The sequence below is a fragment of the Mercurialis annua genome, linkage group LG2 (assembly GCF_937616625.2).
Source record: "Mercurialis annua linkage group LG2, ddMerAnnu1.2, whole genome shotgun sequence".
Lineage (NCBI taxonomy): Eukaryota > Viridiplantae > Streptophyta > Magnoliopsida > Malpighiales > Euphorbiaceae > Mercurialis > Mercurialis annua.
The window spans coordinates 48,689,403-48,706,076 of record NC_065571.1 but is presented as its reverse complement, the minus strand read 5'-3'; the positions used below and the strand labels follow the sequence as shown (position 1 = coordinate 48,706,076).

At 30.9% G+C, this 16,674-nt stretch overlaps 1 protein-coding gene across 1 annotated transcript; it reads left to right on the top strand.

Annotated features, from left to right (window-relative positions):
• Window positions 1–2,755: 2,755 nt before the first annotated feature.
• LOC126669600 (RNA-binding protein 208-like) lies at window positions 2,756–8,438 on the top strand. The gene is made up of 12 exons (XM_050363102.2): window positions 2,756–3,022; window positions 4,089–4,150; window positions 4,287–4,389; window positions 4,511–4,587; window positions 5,107–5,168; window positions 5,256–5,343; window positions 5,653–5,728; window positions 5,869–5,899; window positions 6,002–6,121; window positions 6,688–6,773; window positions 7,440–7,613; window positions 7,908–8,438. The coding sequence occupies exons 1-12, from the start codon at window positions 2,954–2,956 to the stop codon at window positions 8,220–8,222; spliced, it is 1,263 nt and encodes a 420-aa protein (XP_050219059.1). The 5' UTR covers window positions 2,756–2,953; the 3' UTR covers window positions 8,223–8,438.
• The last annotated feature ends 8,236 nt before the right edge of the window (window positions 8,439–16,674 follow it).

Below are 16,674 nucleotides of genomic sequence, written 5' to 3'. Positions count from 1 at the left end.
GAACAATATATTCAAGGTTAATTTCTCAAAATACATATTCTGCTGCTGCTAGTTGTGCTGTGAAAACACAAATATAGCAATGGCAGGTAGAGGTTGAACCGAACCTAATTAACAGAAAAATTACCGGATTGAATTGAAAATGATCAGTTTGGTTTGTAAATTAGAATTTTTTGTAAGTTTGGTTTCGGTTTGGTTTTAACTTTTAGAAAATAAAAAAAAAATCAAAAAAATCAAAGTATGTTAAAATAATATAATTTTTTAAAAGGTTTAATCACTCTAAACTACTAACCTTTGCGGGTTTTGTTAATTATATCCAATATTTTAAAAATTGGTATGTTTAGTCATTTTTGAATATATTAGTTTTTTTTTGTAGTCATTTTCTAAATTGAAACAATTTTGTGCTAACATGTCCCCCATGTCACATGACATATCAGAAAATTGCTGACGTGGCAATACTACTAATCCAATAATTACCGTAAAATACCAAACTTTTGTTGGTGTTGTCACTTATATCCAACACTTTGAAAATCGGGCTGTTTAGCCATTTTTTTAGTATATTAGTTTATTTTGTAGCCATTTTTTAAATCGAATCAATTTTGTGCCAACATGTCTGCCATGTCACATGCCAACTCAGAAAATTGCTGAAGTGGCTACACTACTAATCCAATCAAAATCAAATCCAATCAAACCACATAATAACCCAACCAAAATTAATTTTAAGCTTTAAATCAAATCAATTAGTTATATTATTATAAAACTTATATATATTGTAATATTCAATTTTAAAATATATTGATAAAAATTAATTTTTATCAATTTCAATTTTAGTATTCCTTGCTTTTATTCATTTAAAATGCAATAAAAATATTAGTATTTCCTTATAAATTAAGACAAAAAAACACTATCTTGGTATGCACAATTTTGGCTAAATGGACAACTAAAAAAACAGAGGGAGTAATTGTTTTTATAAATTACCGTAATAAAAACTATCATAAAACATACCTCATATTAAATGAAATAAAATAATTAAAATTAATTTCAATTCTTATCAATTTTAAATGAAATGAAATAATCTCAATTTTCCGCATGCGGAATTAAAATTTAATCTCATTTTTCTCAAAATCGATAAATTTGAAAATTAATAAGAATTAAAAATAATATATGAATAATAATCTCAATTTTCCGCATGCTCTCCATAATCAGAACTAAACATTAATTATTTCATTTTATTTTAAATTAATAAAAGCAAAAAATATTGAAATAAATTGATAAAAATTAATTTTTATTAATATATTTTAAAATTAAATATTACAATAATTAATTAAATATTTTTAATTTTTTTAATTTTAAAATATTTTTAAATTTTTTAATCTTACCCAATGATTGGTTGCCCAATCATTGGGTAAGATTCCCTGTCATCATATGACAGGGAATAAATGCTCATTTAGTGAACATTTGTTCCCTGCCATATGATGGCTAAGGGAATGTCTTAGTTATGCCTTAATGGCATAATTAAGGTGTTCCGCATTATTCAAATGCAGAACGCATGTGTTCCGCATTTGGGTATTGCGGAACGCATCCCAATTTTGTGGTTCAAGCACAAAATTGGGATTAATTTTTTTAGAGGCACAAACTTGAAAATTTTAAAGTTTTAGAAGCACACATATATCAAAAATCCTAATAATAGTAAATAAAGAAATTTGATAATTTAAAATTACGATTTTAAAATATATTTTATAGATATGTAATTTGTTATATTTTATTAAAAAAATTGAAGAAAGCAAAATCGTCATTTTTATTAATACAAAAACAATTTTTTTAAATAGATATCAAATTTATGTTTTTTTTACATATAAGCAAGTTGACGACTGATTAGTAACTGAGTCTGACGTAAAATTTTATTTGAATCATTTATCAATCAATCAGTATTAATATAATTAGAGGAACAAATGAGTATTTTCATGAGCTTCCAATTTAGATAAAATACTAAATATTTATTTAATTTTTAAAAATTGTTATTAATAGATAATTCTAATTAGTTTTGCAATTTAAATAAAATACTTATACTAAATATTGTTTTCATGAGTTTTAAATATAAAACATTTATTTAATTTTAAAGACTATTATTATTATCATTAAATTTTTAAATGGAATAATATATTTATATAACTTATTTAATTTTTAAAAGTTGCGACTAATATAAAATTTTAATTGATATAATATTTCAAAGTAACTTATTGCTAGAATATTATCATAGATTTTTATTAATTTGCAAATTATTATTTTGTTGACATTTTTTATGTTAATGGTGAAAACTAAATTATTATTTAGATAGAATATCAGCTTGATTCTAGTTTTAAAAAACCTTCGGCTTCTAAAAGAAGGTTTAAATATACAAAAAAATCACCTTGCTTCTTTTTGATATTTAACATAATTTTTAAATTTTGATATAACTTTCATAAATTTTGCAATCACCGTTTTGATGTAACACGACACCGTTTTAGAGTAAAACGGCACCGTTATGGATGTAAAATGACACCTTTAAAAAAAACGCACATGTGGTCTTGATTGCGATTTTTTTGAAAGTTCATGTTAAATAATTTAAAATTAAAAAATTATGTTAAATCTTAAAAACACACGAAAGTTGTTGGTGAGTTTTGGTGCATTTAAGTCTAAAAAACTATTATTGGGACCCAAATGGCAAAACAAAACTAAAAAAGCTTGTATGCTCTTTCTCAAAAATTTAAAGAGTTTTTATTGTATCTTCTGTATTTTTTTCCTAAACAATTATCTTCGTTAAGAAACTTTTTAGTTAGAAAAAGCAAATCTCCATATTTAGTTCAAAATAGTAAACAGAAAAAGCAAGAGGAAAATTGCTTTGAAACTCAGGCCATCAATTATTATTTATTCGGATTCAGCTGTTTATTTTAGGTAATTGAATTTCTGAGTAAAAATGCAGCAACCTTTGCTTCAACAGCATCCCATGTATCACCCCGGCGTTCTCGCCGCTGCCATGTCTCAGGTATTATCACCATCGTTTTTTCTTTTCTTTTCTTTTAGGGCTAATTACTTAATGATACCTACATTTAGTGCAATTTACCATTTGATCACTTTTTTTTTTTTTTAATTTATGCATCATATATTTGCAATATCAGTCATATTCCATGATAAGCCGGAGCTGAAGGTGATGCCATTTTCAATTTAAATTTGGTTTCCAATTGACAAAACAGATGAACTGATAGCTTCCTTAAAGTTCAATTTATCATTTTCTGCATAAATTTGTGTAAATTATTTGTATTCTTCTAAGATAAATAAATGAATATAAAATATACAAAATATTTGTATTTTTGAGATATTTATTAATATTTTATAAGTTAATTAAAAAAAGAGAGAATGAAGGAGATGAAGTAAAACTATAGAGTTGTAAAGTCTATATGATTAAAAAAGACATGATTTTTAACATTTTATGTATTAGCTTATATGTGTCCTATATGAACAGTAGTTAGTTCATATTTGTTCATTGACTTGTAATCTTGTCTACACATTGTAAAGTGTGATTAAATTACTATAATTGTTGAAGGTTATGTTTTTTTTTTTTTTTTTGCAAGTAGACTGCATTTACGTATCATCCGATGTGCATTCTATGTAGATATCATGTTCATTTCCGACTTGCTACGTCAGTTTTTGCTGATTCTGGTATGGTGCATAATATTACAGCCACTAAAAAGAACATCTATGGCATTGTAAAATTGAAAAGATATAACTAAATCGCAAATTTTGTTGAAGGCCAGATATTTTTCAATAATTAGCCCTTATTTTACTATTTTTTCCCTTGGTTTTTATTAAGCAATGTGCTTATAAATATTTATTTCTGCTTAATGCATTGAATTGTTTATTAAAGTTACCTACAATTTCATTCATATACTGAGTTTTCTCTCTCTCTCTCCTTTTTATCCCTTCAAAATAGATATAACTAATAGTAACTGGATTCAAAAATAAAACTAGCAGTAACTAATTTACTTGCTTCTCTTCTTTCAAAACCCTTCAACTGTGTTGACATTCTCTCTTTCAACTTGTTTTTTCCTCAGATGGATCCAATGCCTAGTGGCAATCTGCCTCCTGGTTTCGATTCTTCTGCATGTCGTAGTGTGTAAGCAACCCCCAGGCCCAGTCTCTTTTCCTAATTTTTCATTCTGCCCAGAAACTTAACATCATCTTCGCTTCCATATTATTAATTTTTGATATTGCACATGCTTTATCTGATTGCTCCACGGCCTTTCTTTTAGTTATGTAGGAAATATTCATGGGAATGTCACTGAGAAACTTCTTGCTGAAGTTTTTCAGACTTCGGGTCCTCTTGCTGGATACAAGCTCATCAGAAAGGATAAGGTTTTATTCTCATCCTATTACTTCTACTAGCTTCCCTCCAATGCCTCTTCATGACACTAAACTAAACTCTTCCCTACTCCTTTTTCTTTCTTATGGCATATTCCTGTGATTGTAATTGCAGTCGTCTTATGGGTTTGTTGAATACCTTGATCGATCATCTGCAGCCCTTGCAATTATGACCCTCCATGGTCGGCAACTGTAAGTTAAGCTTTAATCTTTTTCGTTTAATCTTTTGGGACCTGGAAATTGTTTGACTTCAACTCATGGAAACCACCTCTCTACTGAAAAGTTGGGGGGAAAGCTGCATTCAATTTCCTTACCCACTCTAGGGACACTCTTTCAATTGTTTTTTTTTTGGGACACAGCTAGATTAAAAGTTTAACTGTGAGAAAGAAATGTTTGTAGTAGTTATTGTTTGCTTGATCTGTCTTTACCTTTCTGCAAGCATTCTTCTTTGGCAGACTAATTCACTTCAACTTTGTTAGGAAGTAGTTGCTGAAATGTTCCCACCGTTTAATTTTTAGGTTTCAGGAAAACTATTTCTCCTTTCCTATGTAACTTAATCGTGGGAATTATGAGCTTTTCAACATAACTCGTCTTTATTATTTAGTTCTGTAACATTTTGTATTATTATGATGATGCATGATAATTATCTTGTCAGTTTCCCAGTGCCTTGAGTGTCTGTTCTGTTAGTTATGTGTTTATATATTCTTCCAGTTATGGGCAGCCGCTTAAGGTGAATTGGGCATATGCTAATAGCCAAAGGGAGGATACATCAGGTTACTTGCAGTTTCCCATTTTCTTGATGTGCTTTGATTGGGTTGCTTTATGTTGCATTTAATGAGCTCATCCTTTGGTCTTGTCAGGGCACTTCCATATATTTGTTGGTGATCTGAGCCCAGAGGTTACTGATGCAACTTTATTTGCACATTTTTCAGTCTATAGTAGTTGCTCGTAAGTTCCTTGAATATTTCTTGATTGCTATGTTTCAAATGAATACACATTTTTGTGGATTGATGGGGGAGAGTTGGACAATGTAAATGTTGTTGTTGACATGGTCACCCCTTATACGTGCCAAGGAAAGTAACCAATGAAGTTTTTTTATTACTTGTGCTCTATTTTTGTGTCAAGTTGTTAATTGTTGGTCGCGTTCTTGCTCGTGAATTTGTTGAATCATTTTTACAAAATATAGGGGTTATAATTATGCTCCTTTTATGAAGGTCATGCTGTTTCTTTTTCTAAGTTTTTCTTTCGATCCTCCAGTGATGCTAGGGTTATGTGGGATCACAAAACTGACCGCTCAAAAGGATATGGTTTTGTTTCCTTCCGCAATCAGCAGGTAATTGTTATCTTGTTACTAATGGCAATAAAGTGGAGTTAATCCTTTTGCACAAGTAGAAGCCTGAGCAACCTGTTTCATTTTGAGAATATGCTGTAGTAATAAACTGATTTCAGTGCCTTATGATATTTTTTCTTCAGGAAGCACAGAGTGCTATCAACGATTTGAGTGGTTTGCTTTTAAGAACTTACCTTCTTTGCTTGGTTTCATATTCCACATTTTCTAGAAAGCTTTTTCACAGAATGTTTAATATATATGGCACCTGATTTGTAGGTAAATGGCTTGGTAATAGGCAATTAAGATGCAACTGGGCTACTAAAGGTACCGGATCCAATGAAGACAAGCAGATTTGTGACAACCAAAATGCAGTTATACTTACTAGTGGATCTTCAGGTAGCATGAATCTTCTTTTCGAGATCAGCTTGCATCTTATGTTATGCAAAATCTGCTGTGACAGGATGCCTGCATAGACTTTCATGTAGCCAATCTGGCATTTCCCTCCCTGCTTCTGAAAGAAGAAAAGCACTCTCATTGTTCAGCATAGTGTGCTGACATGATAATTGTGCTATCCATTATAGTTAAATTATTGGGTATCCTTTTCCAATTTTATGGACTAATCAGATGTAAATTTTCTTTTGCTGATTTCAGAAGGTTCGAATGAACACTAATATTTTATTAGCTGTTTTCTGAAAGTATTATGCTGCTTATACCTGGCTAACACGTATATGTATTGAGAAAGGTTCATGCATGCCTAGTTTTCTGGTTATTTGTCTCTTTGGTTGTATGGGCTTGTTTAGTTTTATTTGCTTTACCCTTTTGGCTTCATCTTGTTTGACTTACAGTTAAGTGCAATCCAAAGTTCTGGAATTTATTTCTACCATTGTCTGCTATCTTTTGTGAGAGGCCTGTTGGAAAATGGGATGTTGACAAAATATTCATTATGCATCTTTTTCGTGCAGAAGGAGGTCAGGAAAATATTAATGATGATGCTCCTGAAAATAATCCTGCATACACTACTGTCTATGTTGGTAATCTTTCTCACGAGGTAAATGAAGGATGTAGAATAGAGGCATTAAAATGAATGTTGCTGCAGGTTTTATCTATATGAGATTATTGATTTTCAATTTCACTTCTGAGATGAATGAGAGCTTCTTGATTGGCTGTATTGTTATGATGTCTAGTATTGGATATTTTCACTTTTTCAGATTTTGCCTTAGGAGTGAATAGTAAATATTTTCTCATTTATGGTTGGTTTTTCTCCGAGCACATCTATTTATAAGAGAGAGCGAGAGCGAGAAAAGTATTGTCCTGGTCTTTTTGCCATCGAATTTCACTATTGGTGAGCCACGACTCAGCTTTTATTGGTGTACCTTGCTTAAGAAATTGGGAGTCTGAGCTGCAGACTAGGTCAAGAAATACTCTTGGGAGCTTTGATTGAAGTTTCGTTTTAAAGCATGCTACACTACATGTTACCAATCAATGATTTATGTTAGTTCTATTTACTTAGGAACATATTATATTTATGATAGGCTGATTAGTCATCATCTTAACTTGGGATCTCATATGTTTAATTGAATTTACTATTCTGTTTTCATGCTGTATAGTCATTCATATGATTCACTGTAGCTGTGTTTACCATTTCATTGCTATTGAAACAACTGCATTTTTTTATGTTTTTAATTTCCCTTAAAAATTTGGTTTGTTCAATAAGGCCACTCAAGCTGAGCTCCATTGTCAATTTCACTCTCTTGGGGCTGGGGTAATTGAGGAGGTGCGTGTACAGAGGGATAAAGGTTTTGGATTTGTAAGATATAATACTCATGAAGAAGCAGCCTCTGCCATTCAGATGGCCAATGGGAAGATAATTCTCGGGAAACCCATGAAGGTCAGGGACTACACTTGATAGAGGCCTTAATTTTTTTGTTTCAATTCTTTGGAGGTTATTGATTTTTAGGTCTGAATTATGTTATTCAAAGAAAATGTCATCATGCTGCCTTGAAGAGAGGAGTTTGCAAGGCCATGTATACTACCAGTTTTATTTTCACCCCGTCACCAAACTGCAAATAATTAATGTGCTATAGTAGTAGCTGAAAGATCACTTGATAATGAACATCTTAATTTCCGTCATCACAAACTCACCTGCAGTGAATTGTTTGTCTTTGCGTGTGAACTTATGCAGTGTTCATGGGGTAGCAAGCCAACACCTCCTGGGACAGCTTCAAATCCTTTGCCACCTCCAGTGCAACCATATCATATCCTTCCATCTTCTGGGATGAACCAAGGCTACTCTGCTGCTGATTTATTGGTGTATCAACGACAACTTGCATTGAGCCAAGCTGCTGCATCTGGCTTATCAGGTCAAGCTCTTGTACAGCTGACCGGACAACATGGCCTAGCTGCTGCTTCCATGGGGTTGAATTCTGGGGGGTCTCAAACTCTTTATGATGGATATCCTAACAATTCTGCAGGTCAGCAGCTCATATATTATTGTTGATGCCAGGATCATTTAACTTATTCTGCGCAGGATCATTTAACTTATTCTTTCTTTTATTTTTGTTTGGTTCCCTTTTCTTTTGTTATGTTATTAGAGTTGCAAGTTCGTCTGATGAGTCCAGTGAGATCTGGAAACACTGTAACATGCTACGTGTGATAAATATTTCTCGGTTTCCTTATTATGTAGTTAAATGAGGCTTTTGCTATTCTATTAGAAGTATCTCCACTGTTGGTGTCAGATAATCTTGCTTACATAGTCCTCTCTAAGTCATGGAGGGTTGATGGCATACGAGAAACTAACATCGTGCATAGAGATTAATTAGACGCCAATCCCCTAATTTTGAATATGTGCTTATGTTCCTATAAAATTTCTTGGTTAAAAGAACCATCAGAACGAGAGAATTGGAAGAAATGAAATATGCCAAGTATCTGTTTGGATAGAAATGGAACGAAGGACTCTAATTGCTTATCCGTTTGCGGAGCACTGACGAAAATAAGTCGGTTTTCAGCTGTAGCTTAAGTTGGCAAAAGAAAACATTGAGACGTTCAGACTCTTTTTCACTGCATAGATATAAAAGGAGAATGCTCTAATTCCCTACAGCCCTAATTCCCTTATTTCTCTTCTATAAACGGTAATGTGGGCGAAACATTTTTTAGGGGGCCGCCGCCGCTGCATCCGACGGATAATTAGCCAATTGTTTTGTAATCGTTAACATTTTTTTTTTTAAAACAGACCGACCATGAGGAACAACTTTAGTAAGCTGATGATCCTCCCCTCGAATTTGATGACCGCCCAGCTAGCTGAGCTAATGGCTGCTGCTGGTGGTTTAATTTCATGGTTGGATTTGATGTTTTCCTTACTCATCTGAGTTTGTCCTTTTTTGGCTTTTGTTTATTCTTTGATTTGGTGTGTTAGTGTACATAAATGGGGAGATTGGAAATGATGAATGAAGCAGGTATTTATGATACAAATTTGGCATATCCGTATGCCTCCTGGTGTAGCTTTTTGCTGTGCCGAGCTTCTGTCATGTGTCTGCCACAAAATGACAGACTCACCGCCGGTGGATTTGGGGTCAATTTAAAAAAAATTAAAAAAAATTGTTTATTTAATATTTTAAAATCAAAAGATATATATTTATTATTTGGAATTTTTTTTCCGGCGATGGGAGGTGGTAACCGGAAAAAATTGGCGGCGGTAGATGGCGGTTTCTAGTTGAGTGGTTTGATTTAAGGGCTTTTTATATAAAATACAGGATTTGAGCTAGACTTTATTTTTATACGGCGCAATCCATATTTTTACTTTTCACACCATCAATTTTATGAAACTTAACCTTTTCTTTTGGATTTCTTTCTTTTTTTCCGTTTTTTTATTTTCCTTCTCAATTGGCGGTTTTTTCATTCTTCTCCGCCATTTTCGCTTCTCTTCTCCACGATTTTGCTGTACGTTATCTCCATTACTGCACGACTCCTCTCGCTTCTCTCATTTTCATCTCCATTTCATCATTATCTCAACCGTTCTTACTTATATAACAGTAAATTCTTTTGAGTTGTGAAAAAAAAATTCACGATTTCTACTCCTTCGCTTCTGCCGTTTCCGCCTCCGCCGTTCCGCCTTTGTCTCGCCGCGCCATCTTTCTTTTATCTTTTTAATTTTAGATCTGAAAATTTTTGTTCTTTTTTTTATTTTCAGATCTGTAATTTGTTTATCTTTTACTGTTGATTCACCATTAAACATGTATAAAGAGTATCTTTAAAAAATCTTATACTTATTTCATGTTATATAGAATAATTTTGTGATTTTATATAATAAAATTCTGTTATTTCTGCATTTTTTTGTGTTTTGTTGTATTTCTGCGTTTTTTTTATTCTGCAGAACGATTTGTTGATGATGATTGACTGCTGAATTATTGTAATATTACAGTGTTGTTGATTTTATGTTGACTTTATGTTGATATCAAAAATTAATGCTAATTCAGTCAAAATGTTTGTAAAATGAGAACATCGATTGATTTAAGCCAAAAACAATCAACATATTATCAAAAACATGTCAACAACTCATCAATACAGTAATTTAAGACTAACTTTATTTTTCTTTTAATGATTGAAAAATCAACATGTTATCAACAGTATATCAACAACATGTCAACATAAAATCAAAAATCAAAAAAAGTTGAAATACATATTAACATAAACAATAAATCAACAACGAATCAACAATTAATGCTAATTTAGTCAAAATGTTTGTAAAATGAGAACATTGATTGATTTAAGTAAAAAACAATTAACATATTATTAAAAACATATCAATAGTTCATTAATACATCAATTTAAAACTAACTTTATTTTTCTTTCAATGATTGAAAAATCAACATGTTATCAACAGTATATCAACAACATGTCAACATAAAATTGAAAATCAAAAAAAGTTGAAATACATATCGACATAATGTCAACAATAAATCAACAACGAATCAACATAAGGAATAAAATAAAACATAATTTTTTGAAAATTTGTGATAATCGATAAAATATCAACAAGAAATCAACAACATGTCAACATGATAATGCTAACATATCCTTATCTAATCTCATTTAAATTTTGTTTTTTTAGTTTATTTCACGCACAAAATTATCTAATTTGCTAATGTTTTTTTTAGAATAAATTTTTTCAATGTTAAAATTAAGGAAATACCAACTGATTATCAACACAAAATCAACATAAAATCAACAACACTGTAATATTATAATATTTCAGCAATCAACCATCATCAATAAATCGAACTGCAGAATAAAAAACACAGAAATACAACCAAACACAAAGAAATGCAGAAATAACAAAAATTTATTCCATATAACCATAAATTTATATTACATAACATGAGATTAGCATTATATTCTTAAAATATAATCTCTATACATGTTTAATGGTGAAAAAACAGTAAAAAAATTGTAGATCTGAAAATAAAAAAAAGAAGAACAATTAATAAATTATTGATCTGAAATCAAATAGATGACGACGATGAGCAGAGGAGATGATGGCGTTGACGAAGATGACAACAAAGACGATGATGAGAACGATGACGGAGGAGCGAAAGAACAGAGGACGGCTCAGTGGAAGACGGCGAACGGTAAAAAAAAAAGAGGAAGATGAACTGAGAGGAAAGAGAATTTAATGATGAGTAGAGAGAAAATAAATGAAATTATGATTTGTATGCTGTTAGGGTTTAATATATAGAGTCCGTATAAAAGTTATAATTCAGTCCGCACATGCTAGTTTAGAAAACTCAAACCTGCATCCGTATAAAAGTTAAAAATTTGGCAAAACAGGTTGTTTGTGTAAAAAGCCCTTGATTTAATTGGGTGGATTGGTGATTTAGGTATGATTTGGTTGGATATATGGATTATATTCGATTTGGTTGGGTGACTGACTTTAAATTTGGTTAGATTGGGTTGTTTTGGCCTTTTTATTAACTTTAGGGGTATTTTGAGAATATTTGAGAAAATAAGGGACTTAGGACGGCTTTGGGATAAAATGACTTTAGTCGATTATTAAGTAAAGTTTAGACGGTTTAGCGGAATAAAAATTAGTTCATGAATTTGGTGATTATTAGCCGTTTTTATTACATAGTTTGATGGTGCTGCTTTCATTGTATTCAGACTAGTTCAAATTAGTTTCTCAAAGTAGAACGATAACAACCTAAAGAGCTAGAATAACCTAAAATAAAGAGCAAGAAAATCTGTTTCTACTAGTTTGATCCAATTTTACCTATTTTTTTTATTTTCATATCCAACCGGACCAGACATTTAATTGATTCTCAGTCTGATTTATCAAATATTGGATGTCTTATGATTGATTAAAAATTGAATTTCATTCGTTGCTTTGGATAAAATGATATAATAAAATTGTTAATTAAGACTTATTATTGATTACTATCAATTAAGATATTATTTATAGTTAAATTAGGTAAAGTCAACTACAATTGGATTTATATTAAAAGTTAATTATGATTATTTGAAATTATTAAATGTAATTAAATATTTATATCGAGACTGTGGTCTTTATATTCTCACTTTAAGTAAATATAGAGTTAAATAATTTAAATTTATACAATTTTGACATTTCATCAAAATATTGTAATTTTTTTTTCGATATTTTATGTAAAGTTATGGCGTAAAATGACCATTTATTTTAAGTTCATTAGTTTTGTAATGTGAAATCTAAAGTTGATTTGATAAGACACTTATTTGTCATTTTTAACTTGTCCAAACAATAAATTGATATAAATATTTGTTTAAACATTAAATTGTCATATTTGAACAGTTCCATATAATAGATTTATAATTATCTCAAACAAGGTTACTTTTAAAGGCTATAATAACAAAAATATAGATTGTCTTTTTATAATCACCTATGATCCCAACTTTTGAATCCCTTTACAGCAAATCTTTCAAGTTTCAATTTCAGTTAGTAAACTTTGTGAGTTTTAATTTGAGGCTAGCAAACTGCCTACCATCCATTTTAAACTAACACCGTTAAACTTTAATGTGATGATAATTAAAAAAATAAATAAAAATATTACACACAGACACAACCAACTTCACATAATCAAACCCAAAAATACCCTTACAAACTTGAAAATATAAATTACGAATTAAAAAAAAAATCATAATGTTCTACCCTTCCCTCCACTTAATGCCACTACCCACTCTGTCGCCGCCACCCTCCCACCTATCGCCACCCATTTCCCGGCCCCCTCACATCCGCCGCCACTCTCTCCGGCGACCTGTCGTCCTCAAGAGGACGTACACATCTTAAGGACGACAGGTCACCAAAGAGGGTGGTGGTGTATGTGGGAAGGGGGCGGTTGCGGCAGGTGGAAAGGTAGCGACCAGAGTGGGTGGTAAGATTTTTTAATTTTAATATTTTTATTTTTAAATTTTGAAGGGTATTTTAGAAATTTTTAATGATGTATTAGGTGACGTGGTGCTGATTGTGTGTTATTTTTTTTATTTTTATTAAGTGCCACATCAATAATGTTTAACGGCGTTAGATTTAAATGATTGGAAATCACAGACCTCAAAATCAAAACTCAGAAGGTTTATTGAACGGAATTAAAATTTAGAAGTTTTGTTGCAAGAGAGTTTAAAAGCCAGGACCATATGTGATTATTAGCTATTTGGCTACAACAAATTCATACAAAAAGAAATGAGGAATTTGCACAAAATACTCTGTTTTTAAATTTATTTGTTTGAAATACCTCAATTTTAAAAATTTATATTTTTACTCTCTTTTTATAATGTTTCTATCTTTACTCCAATTATAATTTTAACTTATTAGCATTTTTACTCCACTCATGTAAGACACATGTGCACTATTATTTTTTTTATCTTTTTATCTTTCTTTCTTTTTTCTTTCCCCTTTTTCTCTCTCTTTCTTCTCTTCTCTCTCTCTTTCTTCTTATTGTTCTTTCCTTTCTGCAGAACTCTTTTTTTTTTTACGTTTTTTTTTCATTTTAGTGAAATTTCTTAACAAATTCTATCTAAAAATTCAAGATAAAAAAGAATTCATATGAAAAATTCGACCTAATTCGTCTCAAAAAATAACGAAGTTTTCCGCCATCGGCATCATTGATCTTTTTTTTTCTTCTATGTTGTTTTAATTATAGTATCATTTTTTGATATTTTTTGAAAAAATCGTATTTTTCTTCATTAATGATGTTTTGACATAATTTTCAAACGTTTTTAAATTAATTTTAAAAATTGTTGGAAACTATTTTTTCGAAACTGTTTTATACTGTTTGAAACCTTTGTAAACGGTTTGAAACTGTTTTGCTGAAACTGTTTGAAACTGTTATTTTTTAAACTGTTTGAAAGTGTTTTTTAGAAATTGTTTTAGACTGTTTAAAACCTTTGTAAACGGTTTGAAACTTTTATTTTTGAGACTGTTTTAAAGTGTTTTTAGAAACCGTTCTAAACTGTTTGAAACATTTTTAAATTGTTTGAAACTGTTTTTAGATAAAGGTTGCAAATTGTGTTTTATGAAACTGTTTGAAACCTTTATAAACTGTTTGAAACTTTTGTAAACTGTTTAAAGCTGTTCTTTTAGAAACTGTTTGATACGCTTATAAACTGTTTGAAACCATTGTATAATTTTTTTTAAATGATAATATATATGTCTTTTAAAAATTGTATTAAAACCGTTTGAAACTACATTTGAAACTGCATTTAAAACTGTGTTTGAAACTATTAGAAACCGTTTTTTATAGAACAAATAAATAAAAAAATTACACTTTTTTTTTATTTTTGGAGTAAGTTATGATCGTTGGATTTGAATTCCAAGCGAATTTGAAGCGATTTGATTACAAATCAAAAATTCAAGCAGATCGGAAATAGATTTGAAACTAGCAATAAAACTTTAAGAAATAATAATACAATCACAAAAATTAATTTCTTAAAATGATACGAGTTGAAGATTAGACTTGATTTGTTATTTAAAAAAAAAATAAACTGAAAAAGATGAAGAAAAGAAGAAGAAAAGGAAGAAGATGACATTAAAAATAAGTGGAGTAATTTTTAGGTATAGAAACAAATAGATCAGGAAATAAAAATAATTGGCTGACACGGATAGGTAGGTAAGTCAAGTCTAAAAATTGTGGTAGGTAATTGCTAATTTTTTTTATTCAGGTCTTTCCCTAATTTTCTCAAAAGAAATTACAGCCCTCATGAACTATTCCATTTTCTACTCCACCAACTAAATAACAAAAAATGAAAGCTAATAGGCTGAAAGAACCCTGACCATTGTTTTGACTTTCAATTCCATCCTGACGTTGCAATTTTTTCAATTTTATCATATTTTGAATTTTTAGTTTTCAGTTGCATCCTGAAACATTCAATTGAATTTTTAGCTGTTCCTCGTTGAGGAGCAACATGCTCCTCAACGGAGGAGCAGATCTGCTCCTCCGTTGGAGCAGATCTGCTCTTCCGTTGGAGCAGATATTCTCGTCAGGCGAGGAGCAGATCTGCTTCTCAGGCGGAGGAGCAGATGCTCCTCTTCCGAGGAGCTGTTGCTCCTCGGAAGAGGAGGGGTAGAGGTGGCCATGGGCCGGGTCAGCCCGTGAACCGGCCCGGTCAAACTCGGCCCGGAACCGGTCAAACTCGGCCCGGAACCGGTCAAACCCGGACCAGGACTAAAACCGGCCCGGAACCGTACAAAGGGCGGTTCCGGGCCGGTTCCATATTTGTTGAATCGTGAACCGGCGGTTTCGCGTCGGAACCGGCGGTTCAAGGGTCGAAACTCGTTGATAAAAATATATATTATATATTTAAAATATATATTATATCTTTATCATATAATTTATTTATTTTTGCAATAAAATATATGTTATATTTGTTTTAGTTAAATTTTTGGTTAATATTTTAATTTTTTTTAATAAAAAATCTTTGTTTTCTTATAATACTATCTCCGTGAGTTATTTTATTATTAAATTATATTATTTAGTAATTAAATTTTAATTTTATTTTTAATTTTTTTAAACCGTCCTAAACCGGAACCGTCCGGTTCCGAACAGTCATGAAACCGTTTCTTAGGCGGTTCCGGGCCGGTTCCACTTTTTCTTATACCGTGACCCGGCGGTTCCGAACCGGAATCGCCGGGTTATGAACCGTGGCCACCTATAAGGAGGGGCTTTGACGTCAAAAATAAAAAAAATAATTTTTTTTCCGGTGGTTTTCGAAGGTGATAAGCGGAGTTCGGTCGAATTGTCTGGTGATGGTAGGTCTGATAAAAGCGGAGTGAGGTGTATTAAAAATTAATAATGAATTATAATTAAGATTTTATTATGGATTTATTTGAAACTTTTTTAAGTTTAAAGATTTAGTGAATTTTTTCAATATGAAAAAAAGTATGAAATGATCCTTCAATATAATTGTTTTATATATTTTAATCCTTATGATAATAAAATTATTTAATTTTTTTTTATTTCTGGGTGCAATTGAAAACCAAAAATGCGAAATAGGGTAAAATTAAAAAAATTGCAACGTCAGGATGGAATTGAAAATTAAAAGAAAGGTCAGGATTTTTTCAACCTATTAGCCAAAAATGAAAACATATCCACTTAGACCGCTAATATCCATATCATTCTCTTGGTTATTTTCACAAACATCTTGTGTGCACACCATTTTTATAGACAATTAATTTGATCCACGCCATGTGTTAACAATCAAAACCTTTGTATTTCTTTTGAATATGTGCACCTCAATTGTTTTCATATTTAATTGTTTTTTAGCACTTTCAACAATAATTCTTTCAGATTTCGTCATCTCAAAAAATAGTGTACAACTTTTGACACGAGTAGAAATCACAATTTTCCTTTAAAAGTTGGACTTGATTTATCGAGTTTTATAGTAATAATAAATGTTGCATATAATCACGAACATATATAAAGAGAAGAGAA